Genomic DNA, 16,191 nt, shown 5'->3' with positions numbered 1-16,191 from the left:
TGAGGAGTGAGAATGCAAAGAATGATCTGATGCCTTTATTGTGCATTGTTTATTGCACGACATAACTCAGCCCCATCATTACTTTGTCTGAATCAATTTCTGAATGTAACACAACCCTATCGTTTAAGTGTTGGAATAAGTTAGCAGAATCGCAATAAAAGACCCGGTAGATTAAAATAATTTTATGGAGGTTTTACTTCCCGGCAACCCAGAGAAGTATGGGGTGTTGGTCGGCGGGAGGTCAATGCCCCAGACTTTCTCTACTGCCATTTACTCTGGCAACCTGTGCCATAATGTTGGTGCCCAGCTGTATTAAATATGCATGTCAATAATCTAAGATATGCTTAAAATATTGATGTCAATGGGGGAAAAGGGATCTACAAGGCCATGAAAAGCAGATGTATTATTTTGACCATGTGTGAATTTATATCTCCTGCCAATTGAGGCAGCTTCCCCTGCAACTCCAGCGAGACCTGACCACTGGCTGCTACACAGCCTGGTTCTGAAAAAGGAAAGAGACGTGTTCCTATAAGGATGGTGTGTTTGGCCGCATACTTCTTTCGTTATTTGCCTATCCATTTTAATAAATTAACCAAAAATGAACACTACGATATCCTTTAGATTTGTAACTCATGGCTTTATTTCTAAATGTTCGTTTGGGAGATTTGGAGATAAATCATCTCCCAGATAGCACAGAAAAGGAAAGCTGATTTCAAGAGCTTGATGAGACCTGAGGCATTTGCGTTAATGAAGGCTCCAAAATGTTTGCATTGAAATCATTTTTGACTGGCTTTCTTTTAATTTGTTTACATTTAGCCAAGAAACAGGATGGTGCAGCTGCCATGGAAATGCAGCCTCTGAAGAGCGCAGAAGGAGGCGACGGAGAAGAAAAGGAGAAGAAGAAGGGGGGCTCAGCCAAGAAAGAGAAGTCTGTGCTGCAGGGGAAACTCACCAAACTGGCGGTGCAGATAGGGAAAGCGGGTGAGCCATTTGCCAATTCAGGGAACTATTAATTCCAACAAGGTAAAATCGGAAAAACTGCAATGTTACTAGGGTGGAAGGAAGTCTTCATTAAATCAGGAGAATCTTCAGGCATTCTTTCAAATAGCCCATTCCAGCAGCCATATTGACTACCGACGAGTTCCATACTACTTCTTCTTTCGTGTCCATCATCTATGTTTCAAATGTTGACATCGCTGTCATCGTCCGTCCTGAAAAGGCGACAATTAGTGGGAGCCATCTCTTGTTACAATAGATGATGGTGGTAGCAGAATTAGCTCAGGACACTTCCAGTTTCCAGCCCCGGGACGTGGATGCTTCTGCTATGAGGCCTTCATACTACTAATGGTGGAATATTCCATACGCATTATGAACTGCTGTGATATCATTTGTTGATAAGATCCTTTCAAAACAAGCCTTATTTTAAAAATGTGGCTAGAACTTAAATTCCCACTCAGCAACACTCCTCATAGTGACCTATAGTGATCTTTATCCTGCTATCATTTAAATCAAACATGCCTTCAGAGTTGCATTTAAGATGCAAGATTCAGTCAATTTCCCAGAAACAAAAAAAAAGTTCACAAAAAAATTCCACCTAAATAAGAGAACAACAAAATAGATATTTTTGGAAGTAGTTAAAGGAAGACTATCAATGATTTTTTTAAGGCAGAGATAAATAGATTCTTGATTGGTATGGGTGCCAATCAACGGGGAGAATGCAGGATGGGGTTGAGAGGGAAAGATAGGTCAGCCATGATTGAATGGCGAAGTAGACTTGATGGGCCAAATGGCCTAATTCTGTTCCTATCACATATGATCTTATGAAAATATATAATTACGAAGGTAGGGCATTAAGGAAAGCAAGAGTATTAAGGTTATGGGGTAAAAGAGAGAGAATAGGTGTCAAAAATATAGGATAACAAAATGAACAGAATGGGAATGCCGTTCTCTTGTTTCAAAGCACTTAGTCTAATTGGTCAAAATTTCAGTCACTTTTCAATGATGCTGCTTTTGAAAGACAAAAAAACCCACAATAACCCAAAATAGTGGAATTTGACAAACTGAGTTCAATCAGAGATAGAAGTCGGAACGTTCCAGAGTGAATGTTCGTGGATCTTTCCTTAAGCACGAGGAGTAACTTTAATGGCAGATCTACAACCCCCCAAAGGGTTAACGTGAACAATCTTGAAGCAAATTCTGCTAGGCCTGATGTAAAATAAACGAATCTTCTCTTGTGCATGCACCTCCCTTCCAGGGAACTGTGCATTTGATTTCTAGGTTACTCTGTTGACCAAACACTCTTTGGTGTCCTTATATTAATTGAATTAACCTCATCCCTTGTGTTTAATCTCCCAAAATATAATGATATAAAATAACAGTAGCCACCTGCCTGCACATTCTGCTAACTTGTTTGCAAGCTTTCTTAACATCTTTTGCAGTCCTGCTCAATGTCTGTTACACCTTCTACCTTTGTGTGCAGTAAACCTCTCTCTCTGAAAATATCAAATGTAATGCCAGCAGTTGCTATAGCACGGTGACAGTATTTATTTAATTTTGTTTCAGGATTGGTAATGTCGGCAATCACAGTTATTATTCTTGTGTTATACTTTGCCATCGATACTTTTGTGATTCAAAAGCTGCAGTGGCTGCCTGAATGCACTCCAGTCTACATCCAATTCTTTGTTAAATTCTTCATTATTGGTGTCACTGTACTAGTTGTGGCTGTCCCAGAGGGTCTTCCACTTGCAGTCACCATCTCCCTTGCCTACTCTGTGAAGGTAAGAATATATTTGCATATGTTCTTCCATAAATTAAATAAAAATGTTAACATATGATAAGCGTTTGACGGCACTGGGCCTGTACTCGCTGGAGTTTAAAAGAATGAGGGGGGGGGGACCTCATTGAAACGTACAGAATAGTGAAAGGCTTGGATAGAGTGGATGTGGAGAGGATGTTTCCACTAGTGGGATAGTCTAGGACTAGAGATCATAGCCTCAGAATTAAAGGACGTTTTATTAGGAAGGAGATTTTGCAAGATTTGTAAAGGGGTAAAAATGTTTTCAATTTCGTATGTTTGATAATGAAACCTTATAAATGGAAATGTGGTCTGCATTGTAAGTGTGAAGACGTTCTTTACAGACATTCTTAAGATTGAGGTTAACTCCCTTCCACCACTGTTTTATGACTGATGAGTCGTATGTGTGGTCTGCAGACTCTATACATGGAGCAGGTAGTGCTTGTTGGATGGGCTGGTTGGATTAGAACATGCTCCTTCTGTTGGTTGAATTTGGCTTCTGTGTTCTCCCATCAAGAAATTCATAATGCTCTGTGATGCTTCTGGGTGCTTGAGGAATAAAGAAAACTTCGCTTGACTCGTGTCCCGCTTCAAGATCACTGCTCCTCAATAGTTCATGAGCTTGGTGCTGGGACTGAGGTCTTGGTCTTCCAATCCTCTTCTGTAGGATGACCCAGCCCTTGTGGACACAAGGAACTGCAGATGCTGAAGTCTTGCATTGAACACAAAGTACTGGAGTAACTCAGCGGGTCTAGTAGCAGCTGTGGAGGACATAGGCTATGTCTTCCAGACACATGGGACACATGGGAGGTTGGGATCCTCCTTCATGAGTCTATCCATGTCCTCCAGAGAAGCTGCCTGAGCCTGAACGAATTGGATAATTGTAAAGGGTGATGGATTTCATCAATGTTTGATCTTGGTGTCTCTGGATTTATGGAAGTGAACTATATTGTCTGTGGTCTTGTCATGAATCTTAGTCAGGGGATCAAGTTGATGAAAAAGCTTTGTCTTTATTGCATGCTTCAGTAAAGGGATCAATGATGTTTTGGAACTGATCCCTGATTTGACAATCCAAGAGAAGACTTGGGATGTCATCAGTCCATTTTAGTACCATAAAGTCTGTAGCAATGCACAATACAATAAAAATAACAATTTACGAACATTTTTTTAAGGATGTTTTTCTTTCATCCAAAACTAAATCCAGTTACCATTCTAAATCTGATTGTCAATTGTGATTAATCAAAATTTAGTTTCTTACCAGTAATTAAAAATAATTTGGAATCTTATTACTCATTACTGCAGGAAGAATATGTGATGGGTTTATCATGTTTGTTTTATTGGTAAGGCAATGAGCAGATTAAATGTGCATGTTTTCATCACAGTGGGACCTATTTTCCATAATAATTTAATCAATTAATCAATGATTGCAATGATGCGAAATATATTCATCTATATTTTCTAAATGTATGCAGTACATTTTCTACTAAAATTTGAGTCTGTGGGTAATATGATGTTCTCACACTCCATACAATTGTCAACAAACTTGGTTGGAATGCACTACTGTAAATTAGTCTGTGGTCCATCACAGGACCCTAAGTTGAATCTCATAATGAGATTTTTGTCCGCGTAGCCCACTTGAAGGGTCCCGGAGGGGTGGTATAATGATTGATCCATGTTGATTTTACACAACTGCCACCTCAGTTTTACTCGGTAAGCTCAGGTAAATTTGGGCCATAGTCAGTAGATTGGAACTTAATCGAAGTGGAGGAACTGGAAAAATAATGTGTATTTTATATTTTACAATTCGCATTCATAAGTTGCAAATGGGAAGAAAAGTAAACCCTGAAGAATCGTTCTGAACTGGAACATTACCCGTGCTTCTTCCCCAGAGATGCTGCCTGACCTGCTGAGTTACTCCAGCACTTTGTGTCTATCTTTGGTATAAACCAGTATCTGCAGCTTCTTCCAACGCAGAAAGGAACTCGGGTTACTTTTTAGGCACCACATGCTCTTTCAGCTGCAGAGTTATGGCACGTTAATGCCCGCGGCAACATACTGCTCATTCTTTCAGCCAGTGAATTGGTGGTGGTGGGAGTGGGGGAGGCTGTAAACAGAGAAGAAAAGAGGGATTTCTCAAAAGTCTGTGCCATAAAAATATCAACAAACATTAATTTTAAGGAGCAATTATTTACTAATCTGTTGTGCTTCCTTTGACCAGAAAATGATGAAGGACAACAATCTGGTGAGGCATTTGGATGCCTGTGAAACCATGGGCAATGCGACCGCTATCTGCTCTGATAAAACGGGCACTTTGACCACAAACCGAATGACTGTTGTGCAGGCTTATATTGGCGATACCCTTTATAAAGAGGTTCCAGACCCTGACGCCCTCCCTTCAAAATCTCTGGACGTGCTTGTGAACGCAATATCTCTCAACAGTGCTTACACTTCCAAGATACTGGTAGGTTCATTGCTCTTATCCCCACGTTATCTACTGTTCTTGACTGTATTGTTCTTTGGAGAAAAAATTTTGTCTCCATCTAGGTTGCAAATTGATGATTAGACCGAGAAGTCTCATCTTCTAGAGCAAGTGCAAACGCAAGTGAGCAAGATACCTTTCAGAGGAAAAGAGCAATTTGCACAAGTGTTGATGGAGATAAGAGATAAAGTTGTGCTTATAATATTTTGTGCTGCCAAGAGGGTTTACAATTGTCTCTTCCTATGTCTTGCCTTGTCCTTTGGGGTTTCACAACATATGACTCATGCATAGCTCTATTTACAGTAACAAATGAATGCACTGTTAAATCAGGGGAAAGCATGCCATACATTACTTCTAATTACTAAAATTGTGCCAGTTCCAGAACCCGGTATGAGACTCATATCTTATAACTATCAGGATATTAAGTAATATCTAATAGCCCATTTGTCCATTGTAGTTGTGGGGTTTTTTCTGTTGCAGATTTACAGTTATTTTTACCAAATAACAGCAATTATTTCAGTCATTGTACGATTTATTGAGCTTCACTTAATGTTTGCTTGCCCTTACTTTTAAATAGTATAAATTTTGGGGCCAGTAACAAGCTCAGTATCTGTAAATATTCCTAAACCACTTCCAGTCACAAACCATTCAGTGGTATTGTTCATGAGAAAAACATCAGAATCAGAATTACCTTTATTGTCATCCAAAAAAAACAAGTCTTTTGGACGAGATTTCGTCACCCCCAGTCCAACAATAAGAGCAATAAAATAAGCAATCACACACACAACCACAAACCAACACAAAACAAAAAAAGAAACATCCATCATAGTGAGTCTCCTCCAGTCCCCTCCTCACTGTGATGGAAGGCCAGAATGTCTTTTCTCTTCCCCTGCCGTGTTCTCCCGCAGTCAGGCTGTTGTAGTTGCCACGTTCCAGGCCGCGCCGGACGGTGACATTTTATGTCATCTGTAAATAGGCAGAATTACTTACCTCCACAACAATTACGTGTTACATGTTGCAATACGCGGCAACTTACATAATGGAATAAATTATTCTCTTAAACTTCATAAAGATAAATCCGTTGGTCATGGTTCAGTATCCGTTCCTACCTGAGAAATACATTGTTGGCTTCTATTGATGTTGATTAAGTCAAATGTTCGACTGACCTGAGTGCCTGAAAGACATTCTTGCCGTAGAGGGAGTACAGAGAAGGTTCACCAGATTGATTCCTGGGATGGCAGGACTTTCATATGAAGAAAGACTGGATAGACTCGGCTTGTACTCGCTGGAATTTAGAAGATTGTGGGGGATCTTATAGAAACTTACAAAATTCTTAAGGGGTTGGACAGGCTAGATGCAGGAAGATTGTTCCCGATGTTGGGGAAGTCCAGAACAAGGAGTCACAGTTTAAGGATAAGGGGGAAGTCTTTTAGGACCGAGATGAGAAAGTTTTTTTTCACACAGAGAGTGGTGAATCTGTGGAATTCTCTGCCACAGAAGGTAGTTGAGGCCAGTTCATTGGCTATATTTAAGAGGGAGTTAGATGTGGCCCTTGTGGCTAAAGGGATCAGGGGGTATGGAGAGAAGGCAGGTACGGGATACTGAGTTGGATGATCAGCCATGATCATATTGAAGGGCCGAATGGCCTACTCCTGCACCTATTTTCTATGTTTCTATAAAACCATCTTTGAGGAGAAGATCCTGCTGGATTGTTCAGGTTGGGTTTATCAATACAACCAGATTATTCTTCTTACAAGCAAATAATATTAATCCACAGCCCCTACATCCATTTTACCTTTAGTTTTAGTTTAGTTTAGAGATACAGTGTGGAAACAGGCCCTTTGCCCCACCGACTAGCAATCCCCGCACATTAACACTTTCCTACACACACTAGGGACAATTTACAATTTTACCAAGCCAATTAACCTCCAAACTTGTACGTCTTTGGAGTATGGGAGGAAACCGAAGATCTCGGAGAAAACTTACATGGTCACCGGGAGAGCCTACAAACTCCATAAAGACAGCTCCCGTGGGCGGGATCGAACCCGGGTCTCTGGTGCTGTAATCGCTGTAAGGCAGCAAGCAAACCATGGCACCACTGCGCCTATCAACCGTTCTAATCTATCTACCTTTCTATTTACCTTTTTAATCTTTAATACTTTCAGAATATTAGCCTCACCACAAGTTATGAGAATTAATTCCATAGTTGTACAACACTCTGCCAAGGTGTTTTTTCTGTTGTCATCCTCTCTCCCCCACCGCTTGAGTTTGTTCTCTGGCCTATTTACTCGCTCTAATCTCAGGCGGCCTGAGCAAAGATCTACACTTCAACCTGCCCCCAAATTTCTGCTGCTCCCAGCATCTTTCCACCCCAATAGACATATTTATCACCTTATTTTCACGGTTTCACATTTTATGGATAGCTTTTGGCATCCTCTCTGCGGTTCTCTGCAGGTGTCAGAGGTTATCGGGAGAAGGCAGGAGATTGGGGTTAGGAGTGAGAGATAGGTCAGCCATGATTGAATGGCGGAGTAGACTTGATCGGCTGAATAGCATCACTCCTATCACTTATGATCTTCTCGCAATCTTGAGTTACGTGGCAATTGGTGATAACATATCTGAAAAGTGGCCATGTTACACATTGCAAGGTGGCACAAAGGGGAGAGTTTAAAAGTGTGATGCAGAAAAAAGGAATGGAACAAAATAAAAGAAAGTAGAGGAGTGATAGTGATCAAAAATAATTTCATCAATAAGCCAAACATCTTGTGCTGTGAGTTCCAAGAGAAACCAATGTTCTGCCATTTGAAGTTAAATAAATCTCTGGTCTGCCGCAGGACCTGAGATTGGATTGATTTCAGTGGAAATTCTATGCCTGTAGATGAAAAGACAATGGAAATGGAACAATAATGTTTTTCTTAATTATTTTGATTCGGTTTAATGTTTTAATTATTTCTAATTGCTTTAACTATCTTTTAAAAAAAAAGTAATTTAATGATCTCATTTAGTTAAGTTGATTTAAATGTCAGTTCAATCTATTAGCTTTTGATTTGGTTCATTACATTTTTTAATATAGGATATTTTAGTGTTTGGATGTTTTTGATTGTAATATTCAACCTTTTTGACAGCTGAAGTGAGTGGCCTGTCACAGCTTTTCAGTCAACTTACAATCTTAAGGTTTGCCAATCACCCTTGACCCAACCTTCTGAAAAAAATGTTTATATGGGCTGCATGCTGAAAATAAGATTAGATTTGGCAGGTTGGCATCTATTGAACTGGTTTTGAGTTATTCTGTATATTTTAGGTGAATTGGGGCTTATTCTGAATGAACACAAATTAAAAGCGGTATAGTTTATACAATGTCGCTTCATTTTTTGGATAAAAATGATTTGATTAGTTAGGATGCATACCCAACACCAAAAAACTGCAGATGCTGGAAACCGAATGTTGGAAATACTCATCAGGTCAGGCAGCACCTGTGGAGAGAGAAACTGAGTTCTTCTTTCAGGTTTCACCAACTGCCAGGGAAGGGGGAGGGTGGGAAACAACAAAGAAAATGCCCGTGGGGGCCAAGAGAAGACACCTAGGTTAGACTGGTGTTGACTGGGAGAGGGTGTAAAGACTTACTCATTGTTGCCGGAGAAGGTTTAGCACAAGCGCGTGCAGGGGGGAGAAAAACAATTCAGTCTAACTCTCTCAGCTATGTATTTTTGTACATTTTTTTTTAACATCTCTATAAGGTCACCCCTCGGCTTCCTTTGAAAACAAACCTAGTTTAGAGATGTCATATGGAAACAGGCCCTTCGTCCCACCGACCAGCGATCCCCGCACAAACTATCTAAACTATCCGGTCTCTCCCCATAACAAAAGTCCTTCAATCCAGGAAATATCCTGGTGAATCGCTTGTGGACTCTCCCCAGCAGAATCACATCCTTCTTGGAGAGTGTAGAAACGGGAACTGTGGGCAGTATGCCAAGTGCTGTCTAGCCAGTATTTTATAAAGTTGGACTGTGGCCTCTCAATGCTTGCATGCCTTGACCTATGAGGGCAAACATACCATGTACTTTCTTTGCATACTATCTACCTGTCACTTTCAGGGATCTATGGACTTAAGTCCCAAGTCCCATTGTTCATCAATAGTAAGTACCTTATCATATATTGTATATGTCCTCCCCCTATTTGACTTCCCAAAATGTATCCCTTCAATCCTGTTGGCATAACATTTCATGTGCCAGTGGTCCACTCAACAAGATCAGATGGAAAGTTGGCAACAGCAGCAGTTGTCTTTGCAATCTTCCCCACTATCCACAACATTGCTAACTTACTGATAATATCTTCTACATTTATATCTAAATTGTTAATATCTATCACAAACAACAAACTTCCAGCACCAATCTCTGAGGTACACCACTGGTCGCAGACGTCCAATTAGAAAAGCATCTTCCACCAAAACCTTCTGCCTCCTGTCACTGAGCCAATTTTGGACCCAGCTCAACATGGATCCCATGTGCCTTAATCTTTTGGACCAGCCTGTAATGTGGAACTTTGTCAATTGCCTTACTAAAGTATAATGTCAACCACCCTGCCTATATTAATCATCTTAGCACAAAAATCTAGGTTGACGCACAAGAAGGGAAAAATGATGCCGTGTTTGGTTTAGTTTATTATTGCCAGGTACAGTGAAAAGCTTTTGTTTGCGTGTTGTCCAGTCAGACAAATGACTATGCATGAATACAATCAAGCCATCCACAGGGCACAGATCAAGGATAAAGGGTATAACATTGAACAAGATATAACATTGAAGTCTGATAAAGTTCAATTAAAGATAGTCAAAGGTCTCCAATGAGATGGATGTGAGCTCAGGACCACACTCCAGCTGATGAGAGGACTGTTCAGTTGTCTGATAACAGCTGGGAGGAAACTGTTCCTAAATCTGGAAGTATGCGTTTTCAAATTTCTGAACCTCTTGGATGATGACACAATGTTAGGCCACCACTTCGTGCAGTCCCCCTGACTCAACTTCAAAGAAGATCCTCGATTAGCAGGCCAAAATGGATCTCTCAACTAACAGTAATAAAAATAAATGGATTATCTGACCATCTGAATATCTGGGGGTGGGGAAACTGGAGGTGAGAAAAAGCCAGAACAAATCAGGACCACCAACAGATGACCTCAGGAAGGGTGGAGCCCATAATGGCCCATTGTTGGCTGTTGAGAGGGTGAGGGATGGGAATGATGGAACTGGTAGGGTGAATAGGGTGGGGGAGGGGGAGAAAGAGAGGAGGGGAGGGAAAAGTTTGATTGTATTGATCAGCCTTTCATACCCCATTTGACTCTATTCACAGTTAACTTTAGATTAAAATTATCTCCTTTGTTTTGGAAAGTTACTGTTTGAAGCAAATGTTTCACATAAGTATGATTTTAGGTCTTTGTGATGAGAGTGTCTGTAGTCTGCTAATAACTGGGGAGCAATTTATAAGAATGAATTGTCAGGTTTCTTCCCAAAATTGCAACTCCCAATTCTCATTAGTCTCTACCTGCCCTTCAACCTCCTCACCCTGCCCTTTGACAGCTGAAATCTGGTCTCTTGAACATTCCCAACTTAAACCATTCCACCATTATGGCAGTAGCGTTAGTGGTGGAATAGTCATGTTGGAAGGAACTGCAGATGCTGGTTTAGGAACCAGCCCAGGTTCAGGAATTCTCTTCTCAAACCTGTCTACACTCTTTCCTCCAGGGCGCTCCATAGAACAGAGCTTTTGGCCAGCTACTCTAATATCTCTTTCTGGGATTTCATTACATTGTTTGACAGTGCATCCTTCAAGCACCTTAGGGTGCTTTGGTACATTGCACGAATGTGAGTTGTTGAATTAGCAGATAAGTAGGGCTAGCATTTTACACAGACACAGTTATGTTACAGTTGAAACATTCTTCAGTGAAAATAGTACAATATGTCTCTATTGAAACAAATTCAATAGTCTGTGTTCTTCCTAATGAACATATTTTGAAATAAAACAAATCTAAAGTTCAAAGGAGTTCCCGGAGGTTTGATTTTTTAATGTGGTGAAGAGGTGAAAATAGAAATGATTCACCTCTCAGTCACTGCTGTCTCTTGGAACGCATTGCTGATCCAATGTCGGAAGTGGATGGGGAATCTTCGAATTTGTTTTCCTGAGGAGAGCCAGGGTGTTTTATGTGATGTTATGTTGTTTCTCCCAGGAGATCACAACACTGCTGGTGGGTGAGGGAATCAAGGGTAGTGAAGTGTCATTGCCACATGACGGAACGGGGCAGACCTGATGGAGCAGTTGTTTATTTTCCTGCTGTCTTCTCCATTGGATCCCACGTGTGTGTCGGTGAAAAGTAAAATGTTCCTAAACACAGTGCAATTGCTGTGATATTTGATTCTGATAATTCTACTTCACAGGTTTTTTTTTATGCTGTCATGTGGAAGCTGCTATAAAACAGAAAACAAAACCATCTGTCAATTCATGAGGATGGAGGTGGGGGTAGGGTTGTGGTAACTGATGAGTGAAATGGGCCAACATAGGCATTGCAAAACTAGAACCGAAGTTACAATCTGTTTTAACACCACAATCAATGTTCTTTTCCAATCAATTTCACATCTTGGTGCCTTCAATCTATTCTTATTGCAAACATGTGTTTTAAATAGTCATGCACAGAATACAATGCATTTTCATTCATTTATCATCTGTAATTAATTATCCATTTTAATATTTATTCAATTGGTGACCGCAGTTCAAATTTTTGTAAGGGGGCAAATGATAAATTAAACAAATTATATGAAACTCCTTAATATTTGAAAGCATTTTGCTGCATTAGTATTATCCTAATGCCCAGATTATGCACAGGCACCTATTAGTTAGAATATCATGACCTCTGTGTCTGCAAGTTAATCAAAAGTTACCCTTCACAGTACAGTCACAAGAATTGGCTTATGTTGGCAGCATGCAGTTGAAGAATAATGCGGGAACTATCTGCAAAAGGACAAATGCCAGAGCTATAGAGAAACCATTTTGTTCCACCTGCCTGACAAATTAGAAAAGGGAATTACTCTGTTGGATCTCGGAAATCATTAATGCAGTCTTTTGTGATATCTTTGAAGGGCAAATAATAAGACCTGCCTTCCTGGCTAAAATAGCAAAAAGCAAACCTGTGGTAATGTACCGACACAGATAACCCGTCTCTCTCAATGTTTTTGCCCTTCAAGAAATGTTAGATAACGAAAATGATGATATTATTATTTAGAGATGGTTATGTAAAGCAAATTGATGATCTTGAAAGGATCGTAGAACTGTAAGGATTTGCTGTGCAAGGAACAGAAGGAAACGAAAAGGCCAGGGGACCAAAACCGTGTCCGTGCCAGAATTGCAATTTAACACCTTTCTCGTTTGAATCACCAAACAAACATGTTCCTGTACAGCTTTCTGTAGCTGTTTTGGTCTCACCTTTACTTCAAAGCCACTTTGCTTGTGTTTGTCTTGGATGCTGCCAATGGATATGGTTGAATTGTACAGCGTCTGATCGTCAATAGAACCTAACGTGTCGTCACGCCGCTGTGACCTTGGTAATGTAGATGCGCCCTGTGTTGACGTGAAATGATGGCTGAGCATGTGTTGGATGTGAAGGATTGTGGCGTGCCATATGTTGTTCTGGAACAGTTTGCACTTCCCCTGACAGGCAAGCAGTTGAATTCTGATAGAACTACCATCTGGCTATGTACACAAACTATATCGTTCCTGGGGAACTATCATTCTGACCATTTCACTTCAACGCACCAGAAGTTACAATCAAAAGTTTTGTAAAAGCACTACTTCTAAACATACGCTTTCACTATGCAGCACGTTACAATTAACTATTTTGCAGCAGTATGAATAATTATTTATTTGCATTTTAACTTTCCATTTATGCTCTCAGGCCAATAGTTCACTGTGAACATGAGCCCTAGAAATTCAAATGCGTTATGCAATATTTTATAACATTATTCAAGTTAAAAAAAAAAATTGAAATGTTATTGCAATGGTATCACCCTGGAAATTCAACTAAATTCTTCCTAACCCGAGTCACAATTGCAACTCTGCAAATTCTGCATTGGCTCATTGGAATTATATTATTTCCTATCTAATGCCCCTTGGAAGCGTTGCAAGGAAATTTGGAGCACCTTGTCCGGTTGGCAATATCATTGCCAATCATAGTTGGCAATTCCTGGGATGACATGGTCTTCCCTGTGCAGCCATGTCTTATTCCAATCCTCAGGCATAGCGACCAATAATATTTTGATTTATTCACAAAATGCTGGAGTAACTCAGCAGGTCAGGCAGCATCTCGGGAGAGAAGGAATGGGTGACGTTTTGGGTCGAGACCCTTCTTCAGTCTGAATGTACTGTACATTCCACATATTGAATCTCTTGGATGGAGACCATTTACCTCGTTGAGTCTGCTTTGCCTTGCTCCAGGGATGGTTCATTTGGTCTCGACCTCAGCTCTTTCCCCATGAGCTTGGAGTTCTCTCTTCCAAAAGTTTCTACCCGATTCCCCTTTGAAAGCAATAACTGCACCGAACTTCATTGTCCTTTCAGATAATAGATTCCAGTTCTTAGCTATTAATTTTTCCCTTTGGTTCCTTTGCCCACATCTTAAATCTGAGTGCTCTTGTTCTGAGCCATTCTGCCAATAAAATCTATTCCCTTTGTAATTTTTTTTTGAAATTTGTTCTTTTTCAGAGCTATTTGAACAAAAGGTCATAGGTAACAATTGCTAGGAAATGAAGAAAAAATATCTTGCCTGTAGCAATAATTTCCCTGAAATTTAGGCAGTGTGCAATACTCCATATATTTAACCCAAATTCAATTCTTAGTCTCTGTTCTGGGTAAAAATATGAATTTGAGCACTTCAAATTAAAGAAATGATTTAAACAGCCAATTAATAAGAAATTATTAATAGTTGTAAATTTATACTTTTCATATTAAGTCTTATTGCACCATTACCCATGTACTGTTCAATGAAAAGCACATTTCGGCAACTGACTAGAGATATGAGGAAAGAAAAATGTTTCAAAATAGACAATTTTAGTATGAGATTTAGAAACAAATAAAAGTGAGGCATATTGCAGATCTATTCAATTATACTAGTACGTCTCCCTGGGCATATTGTGAGTTTTGTTGTTTTACGAGAGAAAAACACTATACCATGTAATACAAAATTAATTCTGTCAACGTGGGAATGTATTTAACCAGGCATGTATCTTTGACGCTATGAAATCTCAGTGCACTAAATGGATAAGTCCTGCCAACAATTACAGGCTGATTGCCGGGAAGATCTCTGTAACTGTATTAATCATAAATACTTAGAAACTCACCAAGATCTGAAGACACCAGCAGGAAATGGCTGACAATTTCTCTTAAATAAAACGCACAGACGGTATCATTTGAATTGTGGATGTGACAATTATTCAAACAAGTTTTCAAGTGATATCTATAAAAAAATAATTACATTTTGGAACCTAGATGAGCAGTCACAAATCTGAATGAAACTTGCCAGAGCTATTGTTTCCCCTTTGAATAACTTGGAGTTGTCCATTGTGGTTCGGCAGTAGAACTCTCCAATCTGAATCTGAAAGTTCTGAGCGCAAGCCTCACTCAAAGAACTGGAGCAAAAAATCTCGACTAAAGTGTACAGCAGTGAAGCGGTACTGTTTTGGGAGTTTGCTGTATTTACTTCAGCTGTCATGTTTCCATCATGATAATAGTGACTACATTGAAGAGTTGTTCGTTGGCTTTATTGCTCTCTGGAGATTATGAAATACGCCAGATAAGTGCTACGTTTTTCTTTCTCAGTTGAGTTATAGATCTGAGAAAAGAAGAGAACACTGTTTCTCTTGATTGTTAAACACAGAAACTGAAATAGTCGCTGGAAAGCCCTGGGATTATTAGTCTGCAGAAATATTAGAACTCAACAGTGACAAAATAACCTGCACTGTTAACCTCCAATTTCTCTCATCAGTTCCAATTCCCTCTCTAATTTCAACTCCAGATGACTTTCCACCCAGTAAACAAAACTGAAATCACATTCTGTTACATGGAGAATACACATTGATATGCACTTTCTTGAACCAATTCTTAATTGTCACAAGGATGAAAGAATCAAATTTTCTAATGTTTAGTTTAGTTTATAGACACAGCACGGACACAAGCCCATCGGCCATTTGAGTCCGCACCGACCAGTGATCCCCGCACATTAACACTATCCTACATTGTGGCCAATTTACAATTATTCCAAGCCAATTAACCTATAAACCTGTTCGTCTTTGGAGTGTGGGAGGTCTCGGAGAAAATCCACGCAGTCACAGAGAGAACGTACGAACTCCGTACACCCAGCACCCATAGTCAGGATTGAACCCGGGTCTCTGGCGCTATAAGGCAGCAACTCTACCGCTCCACCACCGTGTTGCCCTCTTTACTTACTTTATTGAATTAAGCGGGTAAAAGACCGGTGATGCTACCTCTGGGTGCCATTATACAAAATGTGTGTTACCTTGGTATGGGAAAAGTTATTTTTCAGGATTCTGTGGACCTACCGCATATGCTAACGCCTTTTAATTAATTCTTGGGAATAAGCATCATTGGAATGGCCAGCACGTATTGTCCACAATGCGCCTATTTTTGGAACCACTACACCCATGGAGTAAGCTACATCCACAACCCTGTTTAGTAAGAAGTTCAAATATTTTGAATTGGGAATTGTAATGTATTTCCAAGTCTATCTGCTATGTTACGCGGAGAGGAACATGGAGGTGATTTTTAAAAAATCCTCAAGAACCTTCTCCCCTTGACCATCGGTACGGTAAAGGTGGAAAATGCTTGGTGAGTCACTGCACCAAGTGGTGGGTGATACAAGATGC

General features: G+C 40.0%; 1 protein-coding gene across 13 annotated transcripts in view; it reads left to right on the top strand.

Annotated features, from left to right (window-relative positions):
- Positions 1-16,191, top strand: part of atp2b2 (ATPase plasma membrane Ca2+ transporting 2) — a 1,022,617-nt gene that overhangs the window by 522,464 nt on the left and 483,962 nt on the right. For all 13 annotated transcript variants that reach the window (XM_078414003.1, XM_078414006.1, XM_078414002.1 and 10 more), the window contains 3 exons: positions 817-981; positions 2,563-2,777; positions 5,013-5,255. In XM_078414003.1, the coding sequence (XP_078270129.1) occupies positions 817-981; positions 2,563-2,777; positions 5,013-5,255 (623 nt within the window). The remainder of the gene's footprint in view (positions 1-816; positions 982-2,562; positions 2,778-5,012; positions 5,256-16,191) is intronic.

The sequence above is a fragment of the Rhinoraja longicauda genome, chromosome 17, assembly GCF_053455715.1.
Source record: "Rhinoraja longicauda isolate Sanriku21f chromosome 17, sRhiLon1.1, whole genome shotgun sequence".
NCBI classification, from domain to species: Eukaryota; Metazoa; Chordata; class Chondrichthyes; order Rajiformes; family Arhynchobatidae; genus Rhinoraja; species Rhinoraja longicauda.
This window is presented reverse-complemented; position numbering and strand designations above follow the sequence as displayed.